This window comes from Trametes versicolor, assembly GCF_000271585.1.
Source record: "Trametes versicolor FP-101664 SS1 unplaced genomic scaffold TRAVEscaffold_5, whole genome shotgun sequence".
NCBI classification, from domain to species: domain Eukaryota; kingdom Fungi; phylum Basidiomycota; class Agaricomycetes; order Polyporales; family Polyporaceae; genus Trametes; species Trametes versicolor.
Genome location: NW_007360325.1, coordinates 1,644,195 through 1,665,160, shown reverse-complemented (window position 1 = coordinate 1,665,160; position 20,966 = coordinate 1,644,195). Strand labels below are relative to the sequence as shown.

The window sequence follows — 20,966 nt, the reverse complement described above, 5'->3', positions numbered from 1 at the left end:
ATCGGTGCGAGATCTAGCAAGTAGGCGCTCGCACGAACGCGAGCCCCCGCCAAAAGATGTCCTGAGCAGTGGACGAGGGCGAGGAAGCGAGGAGGGGCCGGGGCAGGAGCTTCTTGGCGGGCTGGGTGTGGGGCTGGAGAGACGTCGCAGACAGGCAGAGAGCAGAGCTGCCACTGGACTGCCGAGGACGCGCCTGTGGCGGCCACAATAGACGCCCGCGGCGGTAGTGTGTACGGCAACTGCACGGAGATCTGAGAACTTCCCTTTCGCTCCCAAACACCCCGGGTCCACAACACAGATCTATCATCTCAGCGCCCTTAACGTACACACCCGTATATAAACCACCACGCTGCTGTGGCCCCTCTCAGGCGGAGCCATCTACAAGACGCAGGGGAAGATACGGAACTCCTCCACGGACAGGACCCAGCGACCCCGAGCTAGAACACATTCAGGCGAGCAAGCGAGGGTCGAACCATTGAGGCTGGATTCAAAGCCACACCACCGAGCCCGACGGGCCCCGACCATGCTTGCCGACACGCTTCCTAGCGACATCTGGATCGTTGTCCTGTACCATCTGTCCGTGGAGGACCTCGCCCATCTTGCCCAGACCTCGCGATATTTTCATGCATTGGTACGTCCCCCAAGTACTTCCGAATCTCCCAAGACTAACGGCACCCTGTAGGTTGGCGAATATGGCTGGACAGCGTACAGTAAGGCGAATCCCCGCCATACTTGGAGCCTATCCAAGTCATTGCCCCATTGGAGTGCCTACGACCAAGTTCGGTGAGTTCGCCCTCCATGATAGCTTATCCGGATAACGTCTTGTCTTCCGAATGAGTTGTTCTGCGGAACATGCCAGGGTAGCATATTTCGCAGAACGACAGAACCATAATATCACGCGTCAAAGCAGTCTGGACACCCTTCAGTTCATCCGGTCGAACTCTATCACCTATGCACGGCTATGCAGCGCGTACAGATCGTGGTCGCAGCTCAGGTAGTCAAAGACGTTACTGCTCCGCACGAACACTCCGCGACTCTTCTCCATCGCATCAGAAGAGACATATCTAACATTACATTGCGCATTCGACACAGCTTTAACACGATAACGGACCACAACTGGTCGCTTCCCGGCTTCGTAGCCCGCCCCCTGGCGTCCAAGTGGTCCGGGAAGCTCCAACCCATACTATCGGTCAACAGCTCCCGCCTCTTCGTGGCCGCCGCCAACCACATCTACTCCTACACCTTCGGGCGCTCAGCAGCCCCAGGCACGAACCCGAGCATCCAGTTCGAGTGCGCGTACACGAGTAACAAGGTCCTGCAAGCCTCCCGCGACATCACGAGTATACGGTGCGTTCCCGACGGGGGGTACGACCGCACTGTATACGTCGGATACGCGGATGGCTCGCTCGAGCGTGTTGTTCTGCCCGCGTGCAAGCCTGGACACGAAGGCCCGATCCACCTAGAGCCGAGCTTCCGGGAGAAGAGGCCGTACCACGGAAACGACTCCATCGAGAGCATCTCGGCGTGCGGCGACCAGCTGCTGTCCTTGTCGGCGAACGGAGGCGCCGTCTTCTTCACCAACTCTGCCAACCCGTCGCCTCAGTTCCTAGATTTGAGAGTCCGTAGCTGGGCCACGCACCTCTCGCATCGACATGCCGTCCTCGGCGCGTCCTCTCTTACACCGCTCCTGGTCCACACCATCCACGAGTCACATATATCCGACACCCCGTCGCATATCCTCACCAACTCCACGCACGACGACCACCCGCGCGCATCTGCCGTTTACGGCATCTGCGGGACGCCTCCGGACGCGCCCTGGGGCGGCTCCGAGCAGGTGATCATCTCCGGCTGGTACGACGGCGTCGTGAACGTGCACGACCTGCGCTCTTCACGACGCGCCCATCGCATCCCGGGGGTGAGCTCATACCCCGCGGGCGGCGCGCTCTACCCGGTGATGAGCATGTGCGACCCGTGGCTGTTCGAGCCGGTGTACGACGTGTCCTCCGGCGGGGGCGGGGGCTGTCATATCGCCGCGGGTACCGCGCGGCATAGCGTGGTGGCCTTTTGGGACGTGCGCGCGGCGAACAAGGGCTGGAGCGTGCACGCGCCGGGCAACGATTCGTCCCCAGTGTATTCGGTCATCCTGGAGAGCTCGCGGCTGTTCGGGGCGACACAGTCGCGGCCGTTTGTGATGGATTTCGGGCCTGGCGCTCGAGAGGAGACGTATCCGAAGCTCACAAGACCGCCGAAGGAGGACGGGTTGAAGAGGAGGGATAGCAGCGGCGTTGGGTTCTATGTTACTCGGTATGGACATTCGCGCGCCCAATAGAAACTTATCGCGGACGGAGGTTTTGGTGTATGTACAGTAAATGTTAGAGTACTTTTGCGGTTCTTGTATTGCAACATACGATGTGGGTGCGTGTTGTGAGTTGCGTCCCTGCCGTGAATAAGCTAGACGACACTAGTCGCTTTAAACTTCTGCTACTGAAGGCCCCAGCTATCACCAGGACGGTAATCTCCTCAGAAAGATCATATCTGCAGAGAGCATTGCGTGACCATTGATACATAGCAGAACCTGTACAAAATATACGTCGGCTACACCAGATTGTCTCCAAGTCATAGACTCAGAACTCTATCTGCAGCTCGGCCAGGCGATACCTCGACGCCCTGAAATAGAATTCAACATTTCCCTGAAAGATTGGCACTGAAAGTCAGCACATCATTCTCCGAGCAAGTGTCCAGAAGGACAGTCCCACAGGGCTTACCATGAGATAGCCGTGGCAAATATCTGTTAGCTCGCGGTCAGAGGCGGTGAGGTCCTCGATCCTGCGTATGGCGTCCAGAGTCTCTTCGCACAGGTTGCGTAGCACCACCAACGCGTCCACATTCTCCGCTTTGGTGCGATGATGAATGTATGTGTTCGTTTCTCCGTCCAACGTCTCCTTGTAGAACGAGAGACTGTAAAAAAAAGCCTCAGCGAGGTGCATCCGCTGATGTGTGAAGGGTACCCACATATCGCTACAACGTGGGACGGCCGCACAGATCTATCGTAAGATGAGAAGATGAAAGCGAAGAAAATAACGTACTTGAAGCGGTCGGTGCATAGCACATGCTCTCTATGTTTGAGAGTTAGAGTCCGCGCACTGATCAAGGACTAAGGACTGGCACTTACGGTATAATCTGAAGGTAGAAGCTGTCTGCAGGGTCTCTCCAGTCCTTCACGAAGTTGAAGAATGCATACGCCGTAGAGTACCCCGTCATTCCCCGGAGGAACTGGGGGTACCCGAGAGCCCCAGGTGCGACGGCTATATGCTCCGTGCAAAACTCGATATAAGTGCCAGCCACGCCAGCCAGAGTCGCTGTGTTAATGAGGTCGGCGGCGGCGTGCGGGTACATCGCGTACATGTCGCCGAACTGACGCGCCAGACGTTCGAGGACCGGGTCTCCCTGGTTCTCGCGCGCGGCGATGCGCTGGCCAAACCGCCCGAGCGCCTCGAGGTCGCGGCTCGCGAAGTCGTCGACGTATATGATGTAGGCGGAGTAAAAGGCGAGGAGCCGCTGGTGGGCGTAGCCGGTGTGGGCGAGCGCGGATTCCACTATGGTGCAAGCGGTGTCCGTTAGGCCGGCGATGAACTTCGCGCTGAGCCCGGCCTTCCATGAGATGATCTCAGCGGTCACGTCCGCCCTAAGTCTGGCATTTGGCACCGTGCCGGGAGGGCGGTATTGCAGACGGACTAAGAAGTATTGAACGATATCCTTGGTTTCCGCAACCATGTTCCCGCCGTGAGGTAGGTTCGAAGAGTTGGATGGAAGTGACTGCTCGGAACCCGGGCGGGTGCTTCCATCACTGACGGCGGACGGCATGGTCTGAGGCGGCTGTACGATAGACAATATTGAACATATTAACCACATAGTAGAGACTGGTTATGAACTCCGACCTACTCGCAGCGAAGGCACGAATCAAGATGTCCGTGAGGACCAGGTCGGCAATTGATTGTGAAGAGAAGGGTAGTCGGGCTGGCCTGTTTTTATAGGTGTTCGCTGGAGGCATGACCCATGCATATCCTGCTGCATGAGTAAGAGGAGGCATCGGCGCGTATGAACGCCACTGTTGGATAAAGTGCCTCACAGTTCGGCCAGAGGACAAGCTGTCATATCTCGTTTTTAGCAACGGGCTCCTCACGGAGTGTGAATGCACTATACCTCTCTTGACCACTCTCAACTCTGATTAGGGCTCAGAGCAGCTTAGCTTGCCTCACCATGACCTGCGACACTTTCCCTGCACCCCCGCGCGGTCGCCGGCGGCGATGCGTTTTACATTGGGCGTTCTACCCTTACTTCTTGGGTATTCCGCTGAAGCCCATACCAGCTGTTCCACTAACACAAGCAAACTCCAGTGGTGCCCTCCGACTGATCGCCACCCGTGGGCTTATGAACGCGGTCCGCAGGAAAGATGTCGTGTTGACGTGAGGATGTCAGGGCATAGGTACCAGGAGCAGGGTGGGAGAGATATTGATACGCCCCGCAGACAGCGAAAAATCCATCAGAGGGGCTGCTGGGATGCCGCGCATGAGGCGTGTAGACAGAGTTCAGTAGTAGAAGTAGTGCGCGTGCATCTTCAAGCCATCTGTACTCGCAATCGTACGTGAATTGGATTCCCGCACTCGATAGTAGCTCGGCTTACCGTCCAGAATTCTCGTTCTCGGCGACATTTGCTTCAGAGGAGTCGCATTTATAGTGCTTGAGGCCTTGAAGAGAAACTATACCTAGTAAACGTACATACATGTACATCTTAGAAGTATTCGTGGCGCCGGTTGAGGTTTCGAAGCGTTTCACAGACTCCTTCCCTTGATCTGAACGTGTAAAGATATTTGAGAGACAATCTGTAGGAGCGACTGCCTTGTAGTCAGGTTTGCTCAGAGTTGGCTCAGAGTCACCGTGGTTCATAATGAAGAAGAGGAAAGCAGATCAAAGTCAGAAGGTACAACCAGGCACCAAAAATGGCGACGTTATATCCAAATTCGGACAATCCTCCGACAAATGCGCGGTGGTGTGAGTTCCCGCATTTCTTTGCCGCCCACCTTCCCCGGACTCCCCCACCCACCATTTGACTTTCTGACGGTGCTCTTGAACGGTCTTAACGGTCTCAACGGTCTTCATCATGGTCTCGACCATGTCTACACCTTCCAAGGACGTCTATCTGGTTATTGGCGGCAGTGGTTTCTTAGGGCGTCACGTCGTGGAGGCTCTGCTTGCCCGGGGCGACTCCGTGGCCGTCTTCGATATCGTCCAGCGGTACCACGACGTCCCCTTTTACTCCGGCGACATTAGCGAGGAGGAGCAGGTGTCTGACGCGCTTCGCAAGGTGCGTTGCATTCCATAGCCATATCATACGGCCTACCGAGCAGCAGAACTTCTACAGAGCGGAGCGACATGCATCATCCACACTGCGTCACCTCTCCACGGTCTGGACGACCCCGCGCTGTACTGGAAGGTCAACGTCGACGGCACACAGGCGGTCATTAACGCTGCCGTCGCGAATGGCGTGCCCAAACTTGTCTACACAAGTTCTGCTGGCGTCGTATTCGACGGCAGCGACCTCATTGACGTGGACGAGCGGATACCACAGCTGGAGAAGGCCATGGACCCCTACAACGAGTCGAAGGCGAAGGCCGAGCAGATTGTCCTTGCTGCAAATGGCAAGGGTGGCCTCTACACCGTCGCGCTGCGCCCCGCAGGCATCTTCGGGTGAGTACCGGTCAGTCCGTCACGCACGAGCGTCTCTAACATGAATCGTCCACAGACCCGGCGACCGCCAGTTCCTCGCAGGCCTTTTCCAGGCGTGGCAGCGCGGACAAAGCCACATCCAGGTCGGCGACAACACGAACTTGTTCGACTGGACGTACGTCGGGAACTGCGCGTACGCGCACCTTCTCGCCGCGGACAAGCTCGGGCCGGTCACACCGGAGGAGCTCGAGCGTATGAAGGAGAACCTCAAGGTCGCGCTGCCGTCCATCGAGTGCACGACCAAGCGGTCCCGCATTCCGACATCGAAGGCCCGCCCCCTCGGCCCGTATGTGACACCCCCGCCGAACGCGGAGGAGATCCTCGCGAACTGGAGTAACCCCGACTACAAGCCGGCTCAGCCCCGCCCGGCGGTGCGGTCGAAGTTCGACCAGTTCAGCGAGACCGCACTCGCGCGCTGCGAGCCCGAGTCGTCACCGCTGCAGGTCGCAGGCCAGGTGTTCTTCATCACCAACGGGGAGCCGACGGGCTTTTGGGACATGCCTCGCGTTGTGTACCGCTTCTTCGACGACCACTTCCAGAAGCCGAACACAAAACGTCGCTTGATACTCCCACAGCAACTCGGGCTCATTCTGGGGAGTGCGGCAGAGTGGTGGTCGTGGCTCGTAGGCAAGGAGCCTGGCTTCACGCGTTACCGGGTAACATATAGCTGCGCATGGCGTTGCTTCAACATCGAGAAGGCGCGGAGAGCGCTTGGTTACGAGCCCCAGGTCGGCCTGGAAGAGGGCATTCGGAGGACAACGGAGGTATGCGCTTCTACTTCCGTTTTTCTGTTCGCGTATACTGAATCATTACGACAGTGGTGGGTAGCCGAACGGCAGAAGACCGGGAAGGCGTAAAAGGCACGGACGTCCCGGCCACCGTCATGATACGTTATGTCGCTCTCTTGGTTACGAGATATACCCCCACACACCAGTACGAGTGCGGATAATGCCCTTTGCTCTATTCACGTCAGATAATGCATGTTGTCGCACCAGATGTGTACCAAAAAGCTTGAGCTCTGTGTGTCTGGCCATGAGTGGTACGTGTGGTATGACGTCACATTCGCATATTCATCGTAGCGTACAACTGGTTATCGTACACGCAAAAGTACACAATACTTTCCTCCGGTATGCTCCATGCGGTGTTTAGTTTGACTATGCTCACGCAAACTCGACCTTGGTCTGGTAGATGCGGCCCGCGTCAACCATGCTCACAGTGCGTGATGAGTGGACACACACCTTGTAGAAAGCAACATAGCCCTTGATATTGTTGGCTTTCTCCTTAGTCTCCGGGTAGTACCTGTCAGTGTGGAATGAGACTCTTCTATCTGGCTGATTACGAAACACTAACCAAGCAACGTCGTTCACGACGGTCTTCCCGGCGATCGAGGCATCGTAATAAGACGCAACTCTGCAAATCAAGCCGCCGGTGTCAATGATCTCCGTTGAAGTACTTGTAAATGAATGCTTACCCCTTCCACGGGCAGGTAGTGCTTCGAGGTGAACATCATCAGCTTTTCTTACTCAGTCCATGCCGAATGTCGTTTGCACTCACTGCGTAGATGACGGCGATAGGGCGGCGGTGTTAACGCTGTCTGGGGGGAAGTAGTGGTTGCCTTCGACCACGACAGTGCTGTCGGACTCGGCGAGAACGGTGCCGTTGAGGGTGACTTTGACCATGTTGCCTATGGCTGAGGGCGCTCGGGAATCGGGAATTAGGAATCGGGACGAGGTGGGAGTTAGAGAGAGGTTTGGTCGCACGCGAGGTTTGTGAAGGTTATATAGACGTCGATCACGCAGAAGCTCTCGATATTTGGAGTGGGCATACTCCTAGTACTACAACGGAGTTATGAGACACGTTAGTAATGCGGTTGTTCTGAGTAAGCCTCGTGCGCAGCGGACGGTCTAAACACGGTGTTGTTGGAGCCCTCGTGCTCAATTTATAACCCGCACATATGAGAGCCTTCCGAATGCCAATGGAATATTGGTGGACGCTCGCGAGCGGGTAGAAGATCGAGTGGTGGTTGAGAGCAGCGCCGGGAGAACCCGGGGCGGACCGAATTTTGGGCGATTGCGAGGACATTTTGCTTAGCCGAGCGCGATACCCCACTCTCCGACTCGACTCGTGAGCCGGGCTGCGACTCGAGCTCGCCATCCCATCCCCCACGACCTCCTCTTCTTGCCGAACACTGCTGCGTACCGCTCTCGAGGCCTCTTCGTCCACACTCGCCGCGTTGCTTGCGGCCACGACTGAGAGGAGGGATGCCTTCGAAAAGCGCAAACAGCATGATCGGTCAGTCCAGAGCGGTCTTGTGCGTCTCCGAGCACTATCCTCACATCGTGCCCCGACCCGACCCCCAGCTGGCGCAGGGGGCGGCCTCGTCGCCAGCGTCGCCACCTGCCCCCTCGACGTGATCAAGACCAAGCTCCAGGCCCAGCGCGCGGGCCATTCGACGCAAGGCTACCTCGGTGTGGTTGGTGAGGCCTTTCGTCCCCTCCTCCGTCCCGCCTCCGCGGCGCACCTGCCCGTAGAACCCTCCGCTCAACGTGCGTGCTCCCCCCCTCCGTCTGCCAGCGACCGTCAAGGACATCCTCAAGCATGACGGCATGCGCGGCATGTACCGCGGCCTCGGGCCCACCATCCTCGGCTACCTTCCCACATGGGCGATCTACTTTGCGGTCTACGACGGCATCAAGCGATATTTTGGCGAACGCCCACCAGGGGAGGACCGCCATGTCTATCCTGCCGCGCAGGTGAAGGGCTACCAGCCGCTGGCGCGCGAGCATCCCTGGACGCTACATATTCTCTCTGCGATGTCTGCGGGGGCGACGAGCACTATCTGTACTAATCCGCTATGGGTCATCAAAACCCGTTTCATGGTGCGTACCCCATGTCCAACTTTTGCTCGTGTGATCCCAATCCGGACCCCGTGCTCCCTCCGCAGACACAACCACGAACCGAAGTGCGCTACAAACACACACTAGACGCAGCCCTGACCATTTACCGAACCGAGGGCGCGCGGGCCTTCTTCCGCGGCCTCCTCCCGAGTCTACTCGGAATTACACACGTCGCCGTCCAGTTCCCGCTCTACGAGCATCTTAAACGAGTCGCCGGTGAGCACGCCCCTTTCCCTCTCCAACCCCTCCCCCTGCCCGGTCGCATTACTCACCGCGTTGCCAAGCACAGCCCGCGGGCGATCCGAACCGCTGACCCCAGGCCAGATCCTGGGGTGCTCCGCCGTCGCGAAGATGACCGCGTCAATAGCGACGTACCCGCACGAGGTCGTGCGGACGCGGCTACAGACGCAAAAGCGGCCGCTCGCCGTCGGCGGCGCCAGCAGCGGCGCGCCCGCGGTGTCGTACGCGGGCATCGTGCGCACGACGAAGCACATGATCGCCGACGAGGGCTGGCGCGCGCTCTACCGCGGCCTGTCCGTGAACCTCGTGCGCACTGTGCCGAACAGCGCGGTGACGATGTTGACGTGAGTCTTACGCTCTTACGCGCTGGGCTGAGGAATGGTGTTACTGACGAGCGAGGCGCAGATACGAGATGATCGTGCGCTACCTGAACGCGCAGGCGGGCTACTCATAACACACATTCGCGTCGCGCCCACGGCGCCACACACGGACCCTGTGCGAGCCGCATTACGCACGTACGCTGCCGCTGCCGCTCAGACACTACTAGATGTGGAGAGAGACTCAGACTCAGAGAGGCGAGAGGCGAGAGAGGGGGCGCATTGTACCATATATACCACACCCACATTCCTTTTCCTCCGCGCTAATACTTGCTTGTGTACTGCCCGCCTCGAGACGCATATGCATACGCTGCCGCAGGTGCTGTAATATGGTATCATACAGATCGGCGTTCTGTCGTGCGCGGCGTTGGCGTCACCGTGTGCGTAGTGTATGTTGTAGCTCGATGACGTTCTTGAGGAGCACGATCCAGGCTCGTGCACCGTCTATTTGGGAGACGCTATCTGACCGGCGTAATTAAGTATGTACAGGCGCGATAGAGCTCGCGCCGTTCCCCGGATGCCTTGGCGCAGGATGGCCCTGTACGTACGCCAAGAGTACTGGCGCACCCGTAAATACCTCAAACACCTGCGCGCCCCGCCCACACTCGAGGAAAATGAGTGCATGCGCTTTAAATCAATTGCAGAGACGCGCATAAGTACTGCATCCGACCCAGTCAGTCCATTGGCATAAACCATACCCATACGCACGAGACGGCACGCCAGATCCACTGGCCTCTGTACATACACACTACAGTATATACATACGTACGGCGTCCGGTTATAGGGGTGTGCGCGCGCATGCGCGGGCGGTACTCCGAGCTCGCGGGTGTTTGTGTATGATGTCTGTCTGTATATTTGTATGTGCAAATATCCGACGGGCGACATGACGGGGGGAGATGATGTGGGGGTGGACCACTGGTGGTGGTGGGGATGGGGGGCGTAAAAAGCAACAGGCGGGCGGTGCGCAGAAAGAAGGTGAAGCCGGAAAGGAGCGTCGGACGCCGAGCCACGCTGGACGGCGAGTTGGTGGGACCCCAGGTGCTGTGCGGTGAGTAAGAGGCGGCAGCGAAGTGAAACGAGAACGGAGAACGGAGCGGGAATGGGCACAGAGACGGGACGAGAAGGGGCAAGTATCGATAAAAACAGTGTTAAAAACGGGGCGCATGCATAAAGAGGTCGATGACCAGGGGAGGGTGTGCGACATACGAAACGGACGGTACCGGTACCACGGGGCACGGGACGGGACACGCACGGCGGCCGAGTGGGGGTGAGTGGGACGGGACAGGAGGGTGCGCTTGGCGAGGCGAGGCGAATCAAGGGGGGCGAGCGAGGGAGCGGGAGGAGAAAAGAGGGGATATATCGGGCGCGCCGCGCAGCACACGGACGCAGTCCGCGCGTCGACCGCCCAGCTCGTGCCGCCCGGGAGGACAAGTGCAGCCGCACGTCCCCAGGAGGGCTCCAGGAGCAGCAGGGACGATCGGGGTGAGATGGGATGGGACGGGACGGGAAGGGAAGACGGCCGGGTGCACAAGTCCATTCGGGGTACGTTCTGACCACAGCCGCGCGCACGGGTGCACACGCGGTCGTGCTCGGGGGAAGGCGTTCTGGATGCGGGAGGGTGGGAGGGGGAGGCCCGGGTGGGGAGGCGGGATATAATGAGCGGACGCGATCGCGCGCGAGGGACCCATTCGCCATTGGCTGGGGAGAGATGCGCGCGAGGGACAACGGTGCCAGACGACGTCGAGGAGGACAGTTCCAAGAATACCGACTCTACCATGCGGCCGCGCCCATACACAACCAACAAGCACCGAAAAAAAGGCCACTGTGAACGTGAATGCGTGTGAGCGACAAGGGGTGTGGCGTATGTATGGCTGCGGCTGTACGGGCGCGCGGGCGCGCTCGTACTGGGACGTCGGGCAGCAAGGGTTTCGGTGCGAGAAAAGGTCCATAGCATCAAACGGCGAGTGGAATATGTTCGCTGCGTCGTCGCTATTAATAGTCCGTGGTGGTAAAATAAAGTATAATGACCAGAGGAGGTACGGACCGAAGGTGTGGGCGGGCGTAGGAGGGTGGGAGTAGACAAACGGGCGACATGTAGGAAGAGGGACGAACGGGCGGATAGGTGGAGGGCGGGATATAGATGGAGGGTACGAAGACGCTCATGTAGTAGACAACGCTGAGTGACGGAGGCCACGGCGGACGGTCCGGTCCACAGCGAGCCCGCGCACCGCACTAATCCAAAGGCAGACAGAGAGTGGACGGCACATCGACAGAACAAACACAAACCACCGCAGCGGGGACACGAACGCCTACGAAGGGGCTAGTGGTCTTGAACCGTCGCACCGTCCTCGTCGTCGCTCAATGTCTCAACCTTGACGCCGCGTGACGAGCTTACGCTGCGTATATCCCGGCCCTCTTCTGCGAGCTCCTGGTTGATGAGGTGCGAATGGCCCGGGCCTGCAGATCCTGCGTGTGGTTGGTCGTCCGGGCTTTCGCCCTCTTCCACCGGCCTGTCCGCGAAGTCTGGTTTACGCAGCGCCTGCCGGAAGGCGTTTGCCATGATCGCCGCGTCCGCGCCCGAGAAGGGGCCGGCGTCACTCGCCCGACTCATCATCGACGCGCCGTCGTGGACGTCCCCGGGCGACGATGGCCGCGCCGGACCATACGCACCCGCACCGTACCCCGCCGCCGCACCCGCCGCACTCCCGGCGAGCAACGAGGAGCCGACGACGGGTGATTGAGGTCCGCCTCCGCGGTCGGCGTTCGCCATCATGGGAGTCGAGGAGCCCATGGAGTTGCGATGCGAGAGCATGCCCTCACGACGTTGCCGGAGGCGGCGCATGATGTAGAACGCAAGAATGCCCGAGGCGACGAGCGCGAGAAAGCCGAGCACCACGATAACGGCGATCGCCCACTTCGGGAATGACCCACCGCCGTTGGCGCCCTGCACGCCCGGCGCTGCCGCCCCGCCTGTTGGTGAGGCGCCTGCTGACCCGGAGCCGGAGCCTGGTGACGGAGTGAGCGTTGCAGAGAGCCCGGTAGTTCGTGTTGCATCGGCGGACAATGAGGAAGCGACGGATCGAGACGAAGCTGCAGCGAGGGCAGAGGACGACGACATCGACGCGACTATTGAATCCGCGAAGGTTGTCTCTAAATTCCCAAGTAACATTGTCAGCTCGATCAATGCAAGAGCGTAGACCGTGAAAGGCATATTACTCACGAACGGCAGTGAAGGTCGCCTGGGGTATAGCGCTGTTGTCTAATGGATGGTCGTTTCGAGTTATTTCAAAATAAAAGGGGAACGATATGTTCTGCCCATTCCACTGATTGCCCCTAGTGCCCCACCAGCGGTCGTCCACTTGTACATGGATGAGACCCGAGGTGAACAGCGGGTTCTCGACGTCCGTAAAGTTGACGACCTGCAGCCCCGAGTCTGCTTGGAACAGGAAGATGTTGACCTTCTCCGTCTGTGCCCATTGGGGGAGTCGGCTATTCCCTGCGACGCGAGGGACGCAATGTTGGCAATGGGGACAACGAAGAGGGAGAACATGACGTACAGACGAAGGAGGCCCACTCGTGCTGGGCGACGACGCTAGAGGACTCGGGCCAACATGATATGACGTTGTTGGGAGAATCAAAGCAGGTGTCCTGGGCGGCGGCTGTTGTTGAGTCGGGCGGGGGCGCAGGACCGGAGTAGGACACGGGCGCGGAACACGGAATATACAATATATGACACACGTTGGACACGGTAGTTGGCGGCAGGTACGACACCGTAGTCGGTGGCGGGAATGAAGGGGGCGGGGATGGGACGGAGAGGTTGAGATCTACGGAGATTGAGGGGAAGGAAAAAAGTGGACGCACATATCTGTGGTTGGTCAACGATGCTGGTGTCCCTTGGTTTGTGCGCTTGGAACGCCTTGCTGGACCGCCTGCGCTTCAGATTCTGTTGGGCAGGGGCTGGCGGGGCGGTCTGCGCAGGTGAAGGGGGTGCATAGCGGCGAAAGGTGGCGGACATAGGCCAGTCGGAGGAGACAGGACAGACGCGAACGCTGAGTGTCGTGGGCGTGTGGAGGGATAGAGCGAGCAAACTGGCATTATCCAGGCCGGGGCGGACGGGAACGGCACGCCCTGGGGACGACAGGTCTATGTCGGGGGGGAGGAGGAGGAGGGCGAAGGGAAAGAGGCCAGGGTGGGAGAGGCGGGCGAAGGCGAAGGCGATGGGCGCTGGGGACGGGAGCACCGTCCTCTGCACGGCGACATCACCAGAAATGCCCAGCCTGGGAAAATCCTGAAGCTCTCCCATCATCCCCTCCGGCTTCTGCCACCCGCCCGCCCCTTGTCCCGAACCCCCTCTCCATGCTCTGCTTCGCCAGCGCATGCGCTCTTGTTGTCTTCCGGGGTCTGCACGCCGCGCACATTTCACCAGCCAGCCTGAGCGACAACGGCGCCTGCACACGGCAGCGCACGCGCGCATGCCGAGAGTCTCCCCACCGAAGCCGTAGCCATTTTTGCACCCGCAAGGCCTTCTTCCACTAATTCTGAGCCAGATATCCCCCTTGTCTCCGATCCCGGCGCCGTTGCGGGCCTCTCTGCGCAGGAGTCGGGCTCGGAACGCCTGACTTCATTATCCAGCAGCCCGTGGACTCGGCCCCTCTGCCCGCTCGCCGTGTGGAGGTCCAGACCGCGCGGTCAATCGGGACGAGGCACAGGCACGCGCCCTGTTCGCCGCTCCACTGGCTGCGATGACGCTCGAATACTCGCTCGACGTCAGTCGCCTCAGCCACCTCCTCGCCGCTATCCAACGCCCTCGCCTTTCTGGCTCTTTCTGTCCATCTTGGGTGACGCTGGGCCCGCGCGACCATCAGCAGCGCACACGGAATGGCTGATTGACCGGCTGCTCCGAGCTCATGCCGGCCTGATCATGAGTCCATCTGCCGTTGATTTCGTGTTTCGCTCAGCGTTCATGTCGTCCACTCGAAGAGTACGTGCTCCCGGTCTTGCAGCACTCCGCACTCCCGACAGTCCGTAGGCCCGTACGCGAAGAACCGTTGCCCAGCGACGCGTGGTCGAGGACGGCGCGACAGACAGCATCGTCCGCGTCTCGGAATCGCCGACAGACGGTCGCAGCGCACACGTACGACGACGAGGCTGCGCTCGCCGTCTTCTCGTCCAATTTTGACAGTTTGCTCACTGCGGATGCCGCCTGTTTATATTTACCTGCAGCGCGAAGTCGCCGCCGAACCGTGCCAAAACTGTCTGCGTTTCGAGGGAGTCCGACGTGCGCTGTACCTCCTGCGCCCTCTTTATGTCCTTCTGTCGAGGACGCTGCAACCGGGCGCAGCAGCGAGCTCACTCGCCGACATCGGACAGCCACCGCCGTCGCTGGCATCACCGAGTTATCGTTCCTTGTGCTCGCTCGTTCCGCGAATCAATTAAGCTTACGTTCGTAGATAGCGCCACCTCCTGAAGCAAAGGATATTCTCTCCGGTTTGCAACCGGGGATGTACCTCTGCTACAAAACAATTGCACCCCGACGAATCCACCTTCGCGTTGACCAATGTCTGCTAGACGACATGCACGCGCCGGACGTTCCTCAGTTGACAACACTGCGCGCGCATGCCATCCTTCATTTTCACCGTTCCCATGTCATATTCGCCCGGGACGATGCTCCCGGCCGGGCCCCGAGCACGCCGTCGACACCCATCGTCCATCGTTGATCCCGTCGGAGACAGCACTGTTCCCAGTGTTCCGAACGTGTTCGCCCTGCCGAGCACAGCCCCGGGCCGTCTGTGTGTACCCACTCACGCGTCCGTAGCCTCATGCCCGGCCGTACCCCAACGCGAACCCACAGGCACCGTGCATGTGGCCGGACGCTGAAGTCGACGCGTGCATGAGCGATCGGCGCTGTATTTGGGCACGGAGCTAGTCGGCGGTCGCACGCTGATTTCATTTGCGATGCTGTTCTCCCGAGGTTCTTCTTACTTCTCCTCGGACGCGGCCTCGTGGAGGAGCAGGCGCGGCACCGCGAGGCCCGCTCCTTTGTTGTGCACGGTTATGGGAAGCGTTGTACCACGTACCAAACGTAAGTACAGTCGCTCCGGATTCCTGTAGACCGGCGTTCAGCTGACCTCGGTGCGCGCACAGATCAGACGGAGGCGCCTCGACCGGCGAGCTAGCGGCGCCACGAAGAAGCCTGTAAGATGCTGCCGCGCTTCCGAGGCAAATTTCTGCGCTAGAAGGTCGTCGGCGACCATTGTTCGAGTCGTACGTCCGTGCGCCGCGAACAGGCCGCGAACACCTCTAGTACCCAGACGGGTTGCTATGTACGAGGCCGCGGAATATCTGCTTTATATTCCAGCGAGATACGGCTTGCCCTAAGGGTGGATCAGCTTGTGAGTTTTGCGCGTATGGCAACGCACTTGGGCTGAGATACTAAATTCTGGCCTTTCGGATCTCAACAGGTGAACACCTTAGGCCGCCGTTGCTAGAGACAGCTTGCGATTGCACCGCGGCGGCTGGGAAAGAATGCCCATTCGTTACCGCCGTCTACTCCCAGCTCCAAACGTGTCTGTCAGTAATCAGAAGGTATGTACGCGCGCTCTCCATTTTCCGTGACTTCAAAGATATGCCATGCGCACTATCGAGTTTTCTACTTAGCGCGCACCACCAAACGTGCATCATCAAGCACTATTTTCCTAGTGCGTACTCTGGAGACGAGACTAGCACCACGCCAGTGAACTATGCTTCTTGCGAATAGTCGAACTGTGTCTGGACAGGTTGCGTATGAGTGAGGGTCAGTTTTATATCGCGTAGATTCTACATGCATTGTTGTCTTCAGGTGCTCTTCTCTTAGGTTTTTACCGGGGACTGTCGTTTGTGGTATATGACCGCATTGCGCCAATCATCCCTTGCTCGTCAAAGCAAGGATCTCCACCCTCACAGGAGGGACTCGAAAGTGTGAGCTACGTCATTCCTCACCCAAGGTACTCTAACCTTCGACCCCGGCGAAGGCAAAATTCGGGGCTGTCGCCGGCTGCTGAGTCCATTGACCTGTCCAACTCCCCTTCGAGTACTCAGGAGAGCATCGAATCTCCGCAGCATGCGTAGAGGGTCTCATCATGGCTCACTTTCAATCATATTCTGAGGTGGGAGAAATAGTATGCCTCCATAGCTTGCGGGAAAGAGTTCCAAGTATTGGCAGAAGGCACGGTTCGACAGAGGATTCTGATGCTCGTGGCACTCTCAGGTACTTACGCTCGTACTTAGCGATTGATGCGCGCTCCGCGCAGCACACGCGATGGCTGCGCCAACGGACCACGTTTCTAGTATTGCTCGGAATAGCTGATTAAGGCGCCAGCAGATACAGACGACTGGTGACGAACGCGGGCCTCAGGAAAGGGCCGCAGGAGATGGGGGAGACAAGTTAGCTTTTCCGGATGCCCGCCGAAGTCGGGAGCGGTCAAGAAGGGTAAGTAGATTGCAAGAAATTTCGAAGACTCCGGTGCTGAAGATTGTGGCAACGCAGTTCGCGCGCAGTGCCGGCTGCCCATGCAGTATCCGTCTTTGTACCCCACACACCATGGCCTCCTCGAAGACGCGTTTGTCGGTGATCAAACATTTAGCGAAGGTAAGTATATGCGCGCGCTTCACTTCATCAGTGGCTTTATGCTTTGCGTACGTACGCAGACTCTATTAGCAGTTTTCTCTCTACAGCGTGCACCCTCAGCCACTGGTTTCCCGACTCGTTCACACAGAGAGAGGTAATAGAGCTATGGCGGAGGTCAACCAGAAAGATCCGGTGCTTTGAAGAGCAAACTCCGAGGTCGGATTGACGGTTGGCGGCCTATGCCAGAATTCAGAAGGCCCCATCTGAGTCTCGAATCTTTGCTCTGGATGGAAGCTGACCCTGGTTTTCCAATTAGCATCGATGCGGAGTACTTAGTACTTATTTCCAGAGCTGACGACACCAAAATGACAGGGTACGTCAGCAAAGGAAAGCGGGTCCACATGCGAGTCCCGTCTTGGTCACTGCGCCGCGCTCGTGTCTTGGGTGGCGGAGCGGCCGTGGCGGAACTCTGAGGTAACCGTTACGGTGTCTGCCTGTGGCGTTTCTAAGCGTCAGACCCGGGCCATTCCTCTCACTCATGCGGTAAGTTTTTGCAAGGTTCGTGCCCTTAGCGGGCACCTATAAAAGCAGGCCAGCCCGGCCACTTTGCTGCAGATCAGCAGCCATCTATACGGACAACTCAACCCGTCCGCCTTTCATCCTTTGCGACCACTGGCAGTAAGCCATCTCTTACGATAGCACTCATTTTGTGACCGAACTAATATTGTCTGTCAACAGACCTCCTTCACCATGTCCCTGGTCAATAATCAAGGGTACTACTCGGATTCCGACAACCAATCACTCCAACACAACCCTTCGATTCAGTCTCAGCGCGGAGATGCAGCTACAGAAATCAAGGCTATATTCCAGAACTTCTTGACCCGTCTGCAATACCGCGCTCCCAATACTGCCCCCAATGCACGCCTCAGGGCGGATGTTGCTACCGAGATCATCTCATGGAAGGCTGGCCTCAGCTCGAAGTTCATCGACGGCCTGACGGACACCGCCTGCGCCATAGCGGAGACCGCGCTCTCTCACACCGGTTATGCCCACCAACGACTCGTATCTCTCTACACCGCTTACATCATATACATCGACGACCTCGGTGGCCGCGACCTCGAGACCCTTGGGCGGTTTGGCCAACGGGTTGCTGCGCACGAGAGCCAAGGAGACCCGGTCCTCGAACGCCTGGCTCACCAATTCGGCGACATGTACGCGATGTACCCGCAGGTCGGCGCCGACTGCATCAACGCGGCGACTCTAGCTGGCGTGGCCGGTACTCACATCGAGTACAGTACTGAACATATGGCCGTCGCCCGCGGTGCTCTCAGGTACCCAGCGTTCCTTCGGGGCATGACGGGGTACTCCACGGCGTTTGCATTCTTTAACTTCGTGCAAGGCTGGAGAGACCCTGAAGACAGGTTTTACTTGCAAGTTGTGCCGTAAGTCTTGTTCTCTACGGTCGTGGTAAGCACGCGGATACTGATTTTGACTTCTCGGCCGCAGAGAACTTGCGTTCTGCACTGACCATATCAAGTACGTCGTTTAATCTCCTGCCAAGTTCTCGTCTCACCGGAGGATCGGACGGTCGTCCGATGTTAACGTAGTGATATGTGAGTCACCTTGATACATTCGCGGAATGCACTTCATAATATTGTTTCCCAGCCTCTCCTTCTACAAGGAATACATGAACGGAGAAACAAACACGTACATTTCTCTCCGTGCCAAAGCGCAGAATGTGGATGTGTTGGTAGCGCTGAGCGACCTATGCGAAGAAACGCTAGATACGATACACAGGATTATGGATCTCACTTCTTCGGACCCTCAACTGGGAAGTATTTGCCATGGCTACCTCATGGTAAGCACCGTAGTTGTGCTACCGGTGACCCGTCCGAAGCAATATGTGCTGACTTTCTTTAACGTCCTAGGGAAATGTCGAATTCCATTTCATAACGTCCAGGTACCGCCTGGCCGATCTACAGATAGAGCTCTGAGTGCCGGACTTGGAGTTATCTCGATCTAGCCGATGTAAGTTTCATGGGTGCTGTGCCCACCCGTTTGTGTTCACTGATTTATATTGCAGATATACGTGCGGCGACTGGTTCTTGATCCCGAGTAGAAAGCCTCGTGACCATGTATACTTAGTACACACAACTGAGAGTTCTTGACCAGACCATACTAGTGTGACTTTCAAGTTGTGCGATATATTCACTGACGACTTTGGATGTGGGGGTCAAGGTCGCATAAGTGAGTGACTTGCAGCCTTGAGGTTACACATTACTCACCATCCGATACGATGCTCATGATATATTGCAGCCCATGTAGCCAGTTATACAAAGCACACGACGCACGCGGAAACCGGCGCGAAAACGCCTTCATGCGTCCGGCCACGCCAACAGTTCTTTGATGAATGCTTTCGTGTCTCCTGCACGCATCAAGCTCTCCCCCACCAACACCGCGTTCACCCCCTGCTCCTTGTACGCCGTTATCTTCGCACCACCCGTGACGCAGCTTCTGCGGGAATACGTTAGCCTTCTACGCTATGAGTAATTAATGTGGAAGCACCAATGGTGTTTCAAAACGTGCCAAACGCTTGTCGACATGATTCGCATTCAATATTCATCAGCTGGACGTCCACAACGCGATCTGCAGAAATGAGCGCCTTCTATGCCGTGTATATACCGCTGGCGTGCTTGACGGGTCGGCGGCGGAGATGGTATTTGAAAAGAGGCGTCATTTGATCATTTGGCCTTCGCGATGGCGTTTCTCCGCTCAACATCGCCACCGAAGACTAGACTGTTCTTCCTTAGACACTTTTTCCCCGGGCCCGCGCTCAGAGTCCTCGTGCTGGCTCCCACGAGGATGGGTGGTTACTGTAGTCGAGTGACATTCAATCAACTCATATTTTGCTTCGTATAGGGTCTAGATCCTGAACATTTGCGGCGAGGATGTATGATAGCTGACGTCGTCGCACTCCGAGTCGGTGTCGCCTCCACGTCGTTACGACCAAGGAGTGTCGTGACCGCGGCTAGACTTTCCGCGCTCTGAGATACATACTGCTGAATATAATACCTAGATATTGAGTCAGCCATTTGGATACACTCGAAATCCGCGTCAAGCATACCTTTGCCGACTTGTCGAGCCTGAAGAACTTGCGGCGTGTTGACACACGGCGAGATGTGGTCGCGCAGGCGTGCTTCGCGTGAGGCATCAATGCTGCCTCATGAAGGCGAGAGAAAAGTTCAAGACATAGAGTACTGCAGTAAGTACTGTTACAGCATGACGATGAGTGAGAGGGAGCACAAGCCTGAGTCGCTGGGAATCGTCGACGGAGACTTCGGAAGAGAACGCCGCAAGGGCGCTAAAATATAGGGCTTCCGAGAAATTCGGAGGAGATCTCAGATCAGCTATAGCCTGCCGACGCTGCCGAAGGGACTCTCTTTCTCTTTCTCTCTCCCCTCTCCAGGCTCACTCCCACTCCCAGTACTACGCGACTCAGTCATGCCTACCAGTTCTTGAGCGGAGTCTTTCCCATCTCCTGACATTTTCACGGCCTTCCTCGACATCTCACGAGAAGCGGCCTCTCCTCGACGTACTTGGATGCGCACCTTTCGCCTCACAGAACCGCGTGCATATCCTTTACGAAGGCACACTCGAATCCCCGGACAGCGATGGCGGTCGAGATGAACTGAGTACATGGACAGGACGCGGACAGACGGTTTCATCTCGTACGTGCACTGTCTATCAGGTAGAACCAGATGACCGTGTATGCAACGCAATGAGGCGGTGGTTTCTGCGTACTTCGAGAGGCAGAGCGCATAGCTTCTGTCAGGAACTCACCGCTATGTATACCGGCTGCTGTCGTTCTGCGGTGCGTCCGCCACATCTTTTGTATTTGTCTCACGAAAGTTTGAATGGCATAGGTGTTCAGAGTAGCCTCGCAATCTCCGCTAGGCTATTATGCGCACAACCACACCGTGTTCGCGCGCACGAGTCTCGCCCGCATCGCTCCGGCGTTTCCTTATCTCGTTCTGGAAGACTTCTACCTCACGCGCGCTC

At 57.8% G+C, this 20,966-nt stretch overlaps 7 protein-coding genes across 7 annotated transcripts; 4 read left to right on the top strand and 3 right to left on the bottom strand.

Annotated features, from left to right (window-relative positions):
• Positions 1 to 523: 523 nt before the first annotated feature.
• Positions 524 to 2,329, top strand: TRAVEDRAFT_121696 (uncharacterized protein; the record flags this gene model as incomplete). The annotated part of the gene is made up of 3 exons (XM_008039671.1): positions 524 to 631; positions 683 to 783; positions 1,093 to 2,329. The coding sequence occupies 3 exons, from the start codon at positions 524 to 526 to the stop codon at positions 2,327 to 2,329; spliced, it is 1,446 nt and encodes a 481-aa protein (XP_008037862.1).
• A 295-nt stretch (positions 2,330 to 2,624) lies between these two features.
• On the bottom strand, positions 2,625 to 3,864 carry TRAVEDRAFT_19935 (terpenoid synthase; the record flags this gene model as incomplete). The annotated part of the gene is made up of 4 exons (XM_008038979.1): positions 2,625 to 2,690; positions 2,766 to 2,958; positions 3,087 to 3,116; positions 3,173 to 3,864. 4 exons carry the CDS (start codon positions 3,862 to 3,864, stop codon positions 2,625 to 2,627), a joined length of 981 nt encoding a protein of 326 aa, XP_008037170.1.
• A 1,309-nt stretch (positions 3,865 to 5,173) lies between these two features.
• TRAVEDRAFT_122801 (C-3 sterol dehydrogenase) lies at positions 5,174 to 6,644 on the top strand (the record flags this gene model as incomplete). Its single annotated transcript, XM_008039670.1, has 4 exons — positions 5,174 to 5,365; positions 5,423 to 5,748; positions 5,804 to 6,551; positions 6,606 to 6,644. 4 exons carry the CDS (start codon positions 5,174 to 5,176, stop codon positions 6,642 to 6,644), a joined length of 1,305 nt encoding a protein of 434 aa, XP_008037861.1.
• A 303-nt stretch (positions 6,645 to 6,947) lies between these two features.
• Positions 6,948 to 7,466, bottom strand: TRAVEDRAFT_46873 (DUF427-domain-containing protein; the record flags this gene model as incomplete). Its single annotated transcript, XM_008039235.1, has 5 exons — positions 6,948 to 6,968; positions 7,026 to 7,086; positions 7,138 to 7,197; positions 7,259 to 7,279; positions 7,342 to 7,466. 5 exons carry the CDS (start codon positions 7,464 to 7,466, stop codon positions 6,948 to 6,950), a joined length of 288 nt encoding a protein of 95 aa, XP_008037426.1.
• A 582-nt stretch (positions 7,467 to 8,048) lies between these two features.
• TRAVEDRAFT_46872 (mitochondrial NAD transporter) lies at positions 8,049 to 9,378 on the top strand (the record flags this gene model as incomplete). Its single annotated transcript, XM_008039234.1, has 6 exons — positions 8,049 to 8,079; positions 8,148 to 8,260; positions 8,319 to 8,666; positions 8,732 to 8,900; positions 8,974 to 9,268; positions 9,330 to 9,378. The coding sequence occupies 6 exons, from the start codon at positions 8,049 to 8,051 to the stop codon at positions 9,376 to 9,378; spliced, it is 1,005 nt and encodes a 334-aa protein (XP_008037425.1).
• Positions 9,379 to 10,192: 814 nt separating this feature from the next.
• On the bottom strand, positions 10,193 to 13,481 carry TRAVEDRAFT_64545 (uncharacterized protein). Its single transcript, XM_008039669.1, has 4 exons — positions 13,163 to 13,481; positions 12,859 to 12,960; positions 12,522 to 12,797; positions 10,193 to 12,451 (listed from the first exon to the last, which is right to left on the bottom strand). The coding sequence occupies exons 1-4, from the start codon at positions 13,314 to 13,316 to the stop codon at positions 11,622 to 11,624; spliced, it is 1,362 nt and encodes a 453-aa protein (XP_008037860.1). The 5' UTR covers positions 13,317 to 13,481; the 3' UTR covers positions 10,193 to 11,621.
• A 4,176-nt stretch (positions 13,482 to 17,657) lies between these two features.
• TRAVEDRAFT_46870 (uncharacterized protein) lies at positions 17,658 to 18,456 on the top strand (the record flags this gene model as incomplete). The annotated part of the gene is made up of 2 exons (XM_008039233.1): positions 17,658 to 18,349; positions 18,414 to 18,456. 2 exons carry the CDS (start codon positions 17,658 to 17,660, stop codon positions 18,454 to 18,456), a joined length of 735 nt encoding a protein of 244 aa, XP_008037424.1.
• Positions 18,457 to 20,966: the final 2,510 nt, after the last annotated feature.

Excerpts from the sequence above, each read along its gene's own strand:
- TRAVEDRAFT_64545 (XM_008039669.1), bottom strand. The coding sequence starts at position 13,316 with ATGTCCGCCACCTTTCGCCGCTATGCACCCCCTTCACCTGCGCAGACC. Across the intron at positions 12,961-13,162 it reads CGTTGACCAACCACAGATAT|CCGCCGCCCAGGACACCTGC; the intron begins GTGCGTCCACTT and ends ACTCAACAACAG. Across the intron at positions 12,798-12,858 it reads CGAGTGGGCCTCCTTCGTCT|GGAATAGCCGACTCCCCCAA; the intron begins GTACGTCATGTT and ends CTCGCGTCGCAG.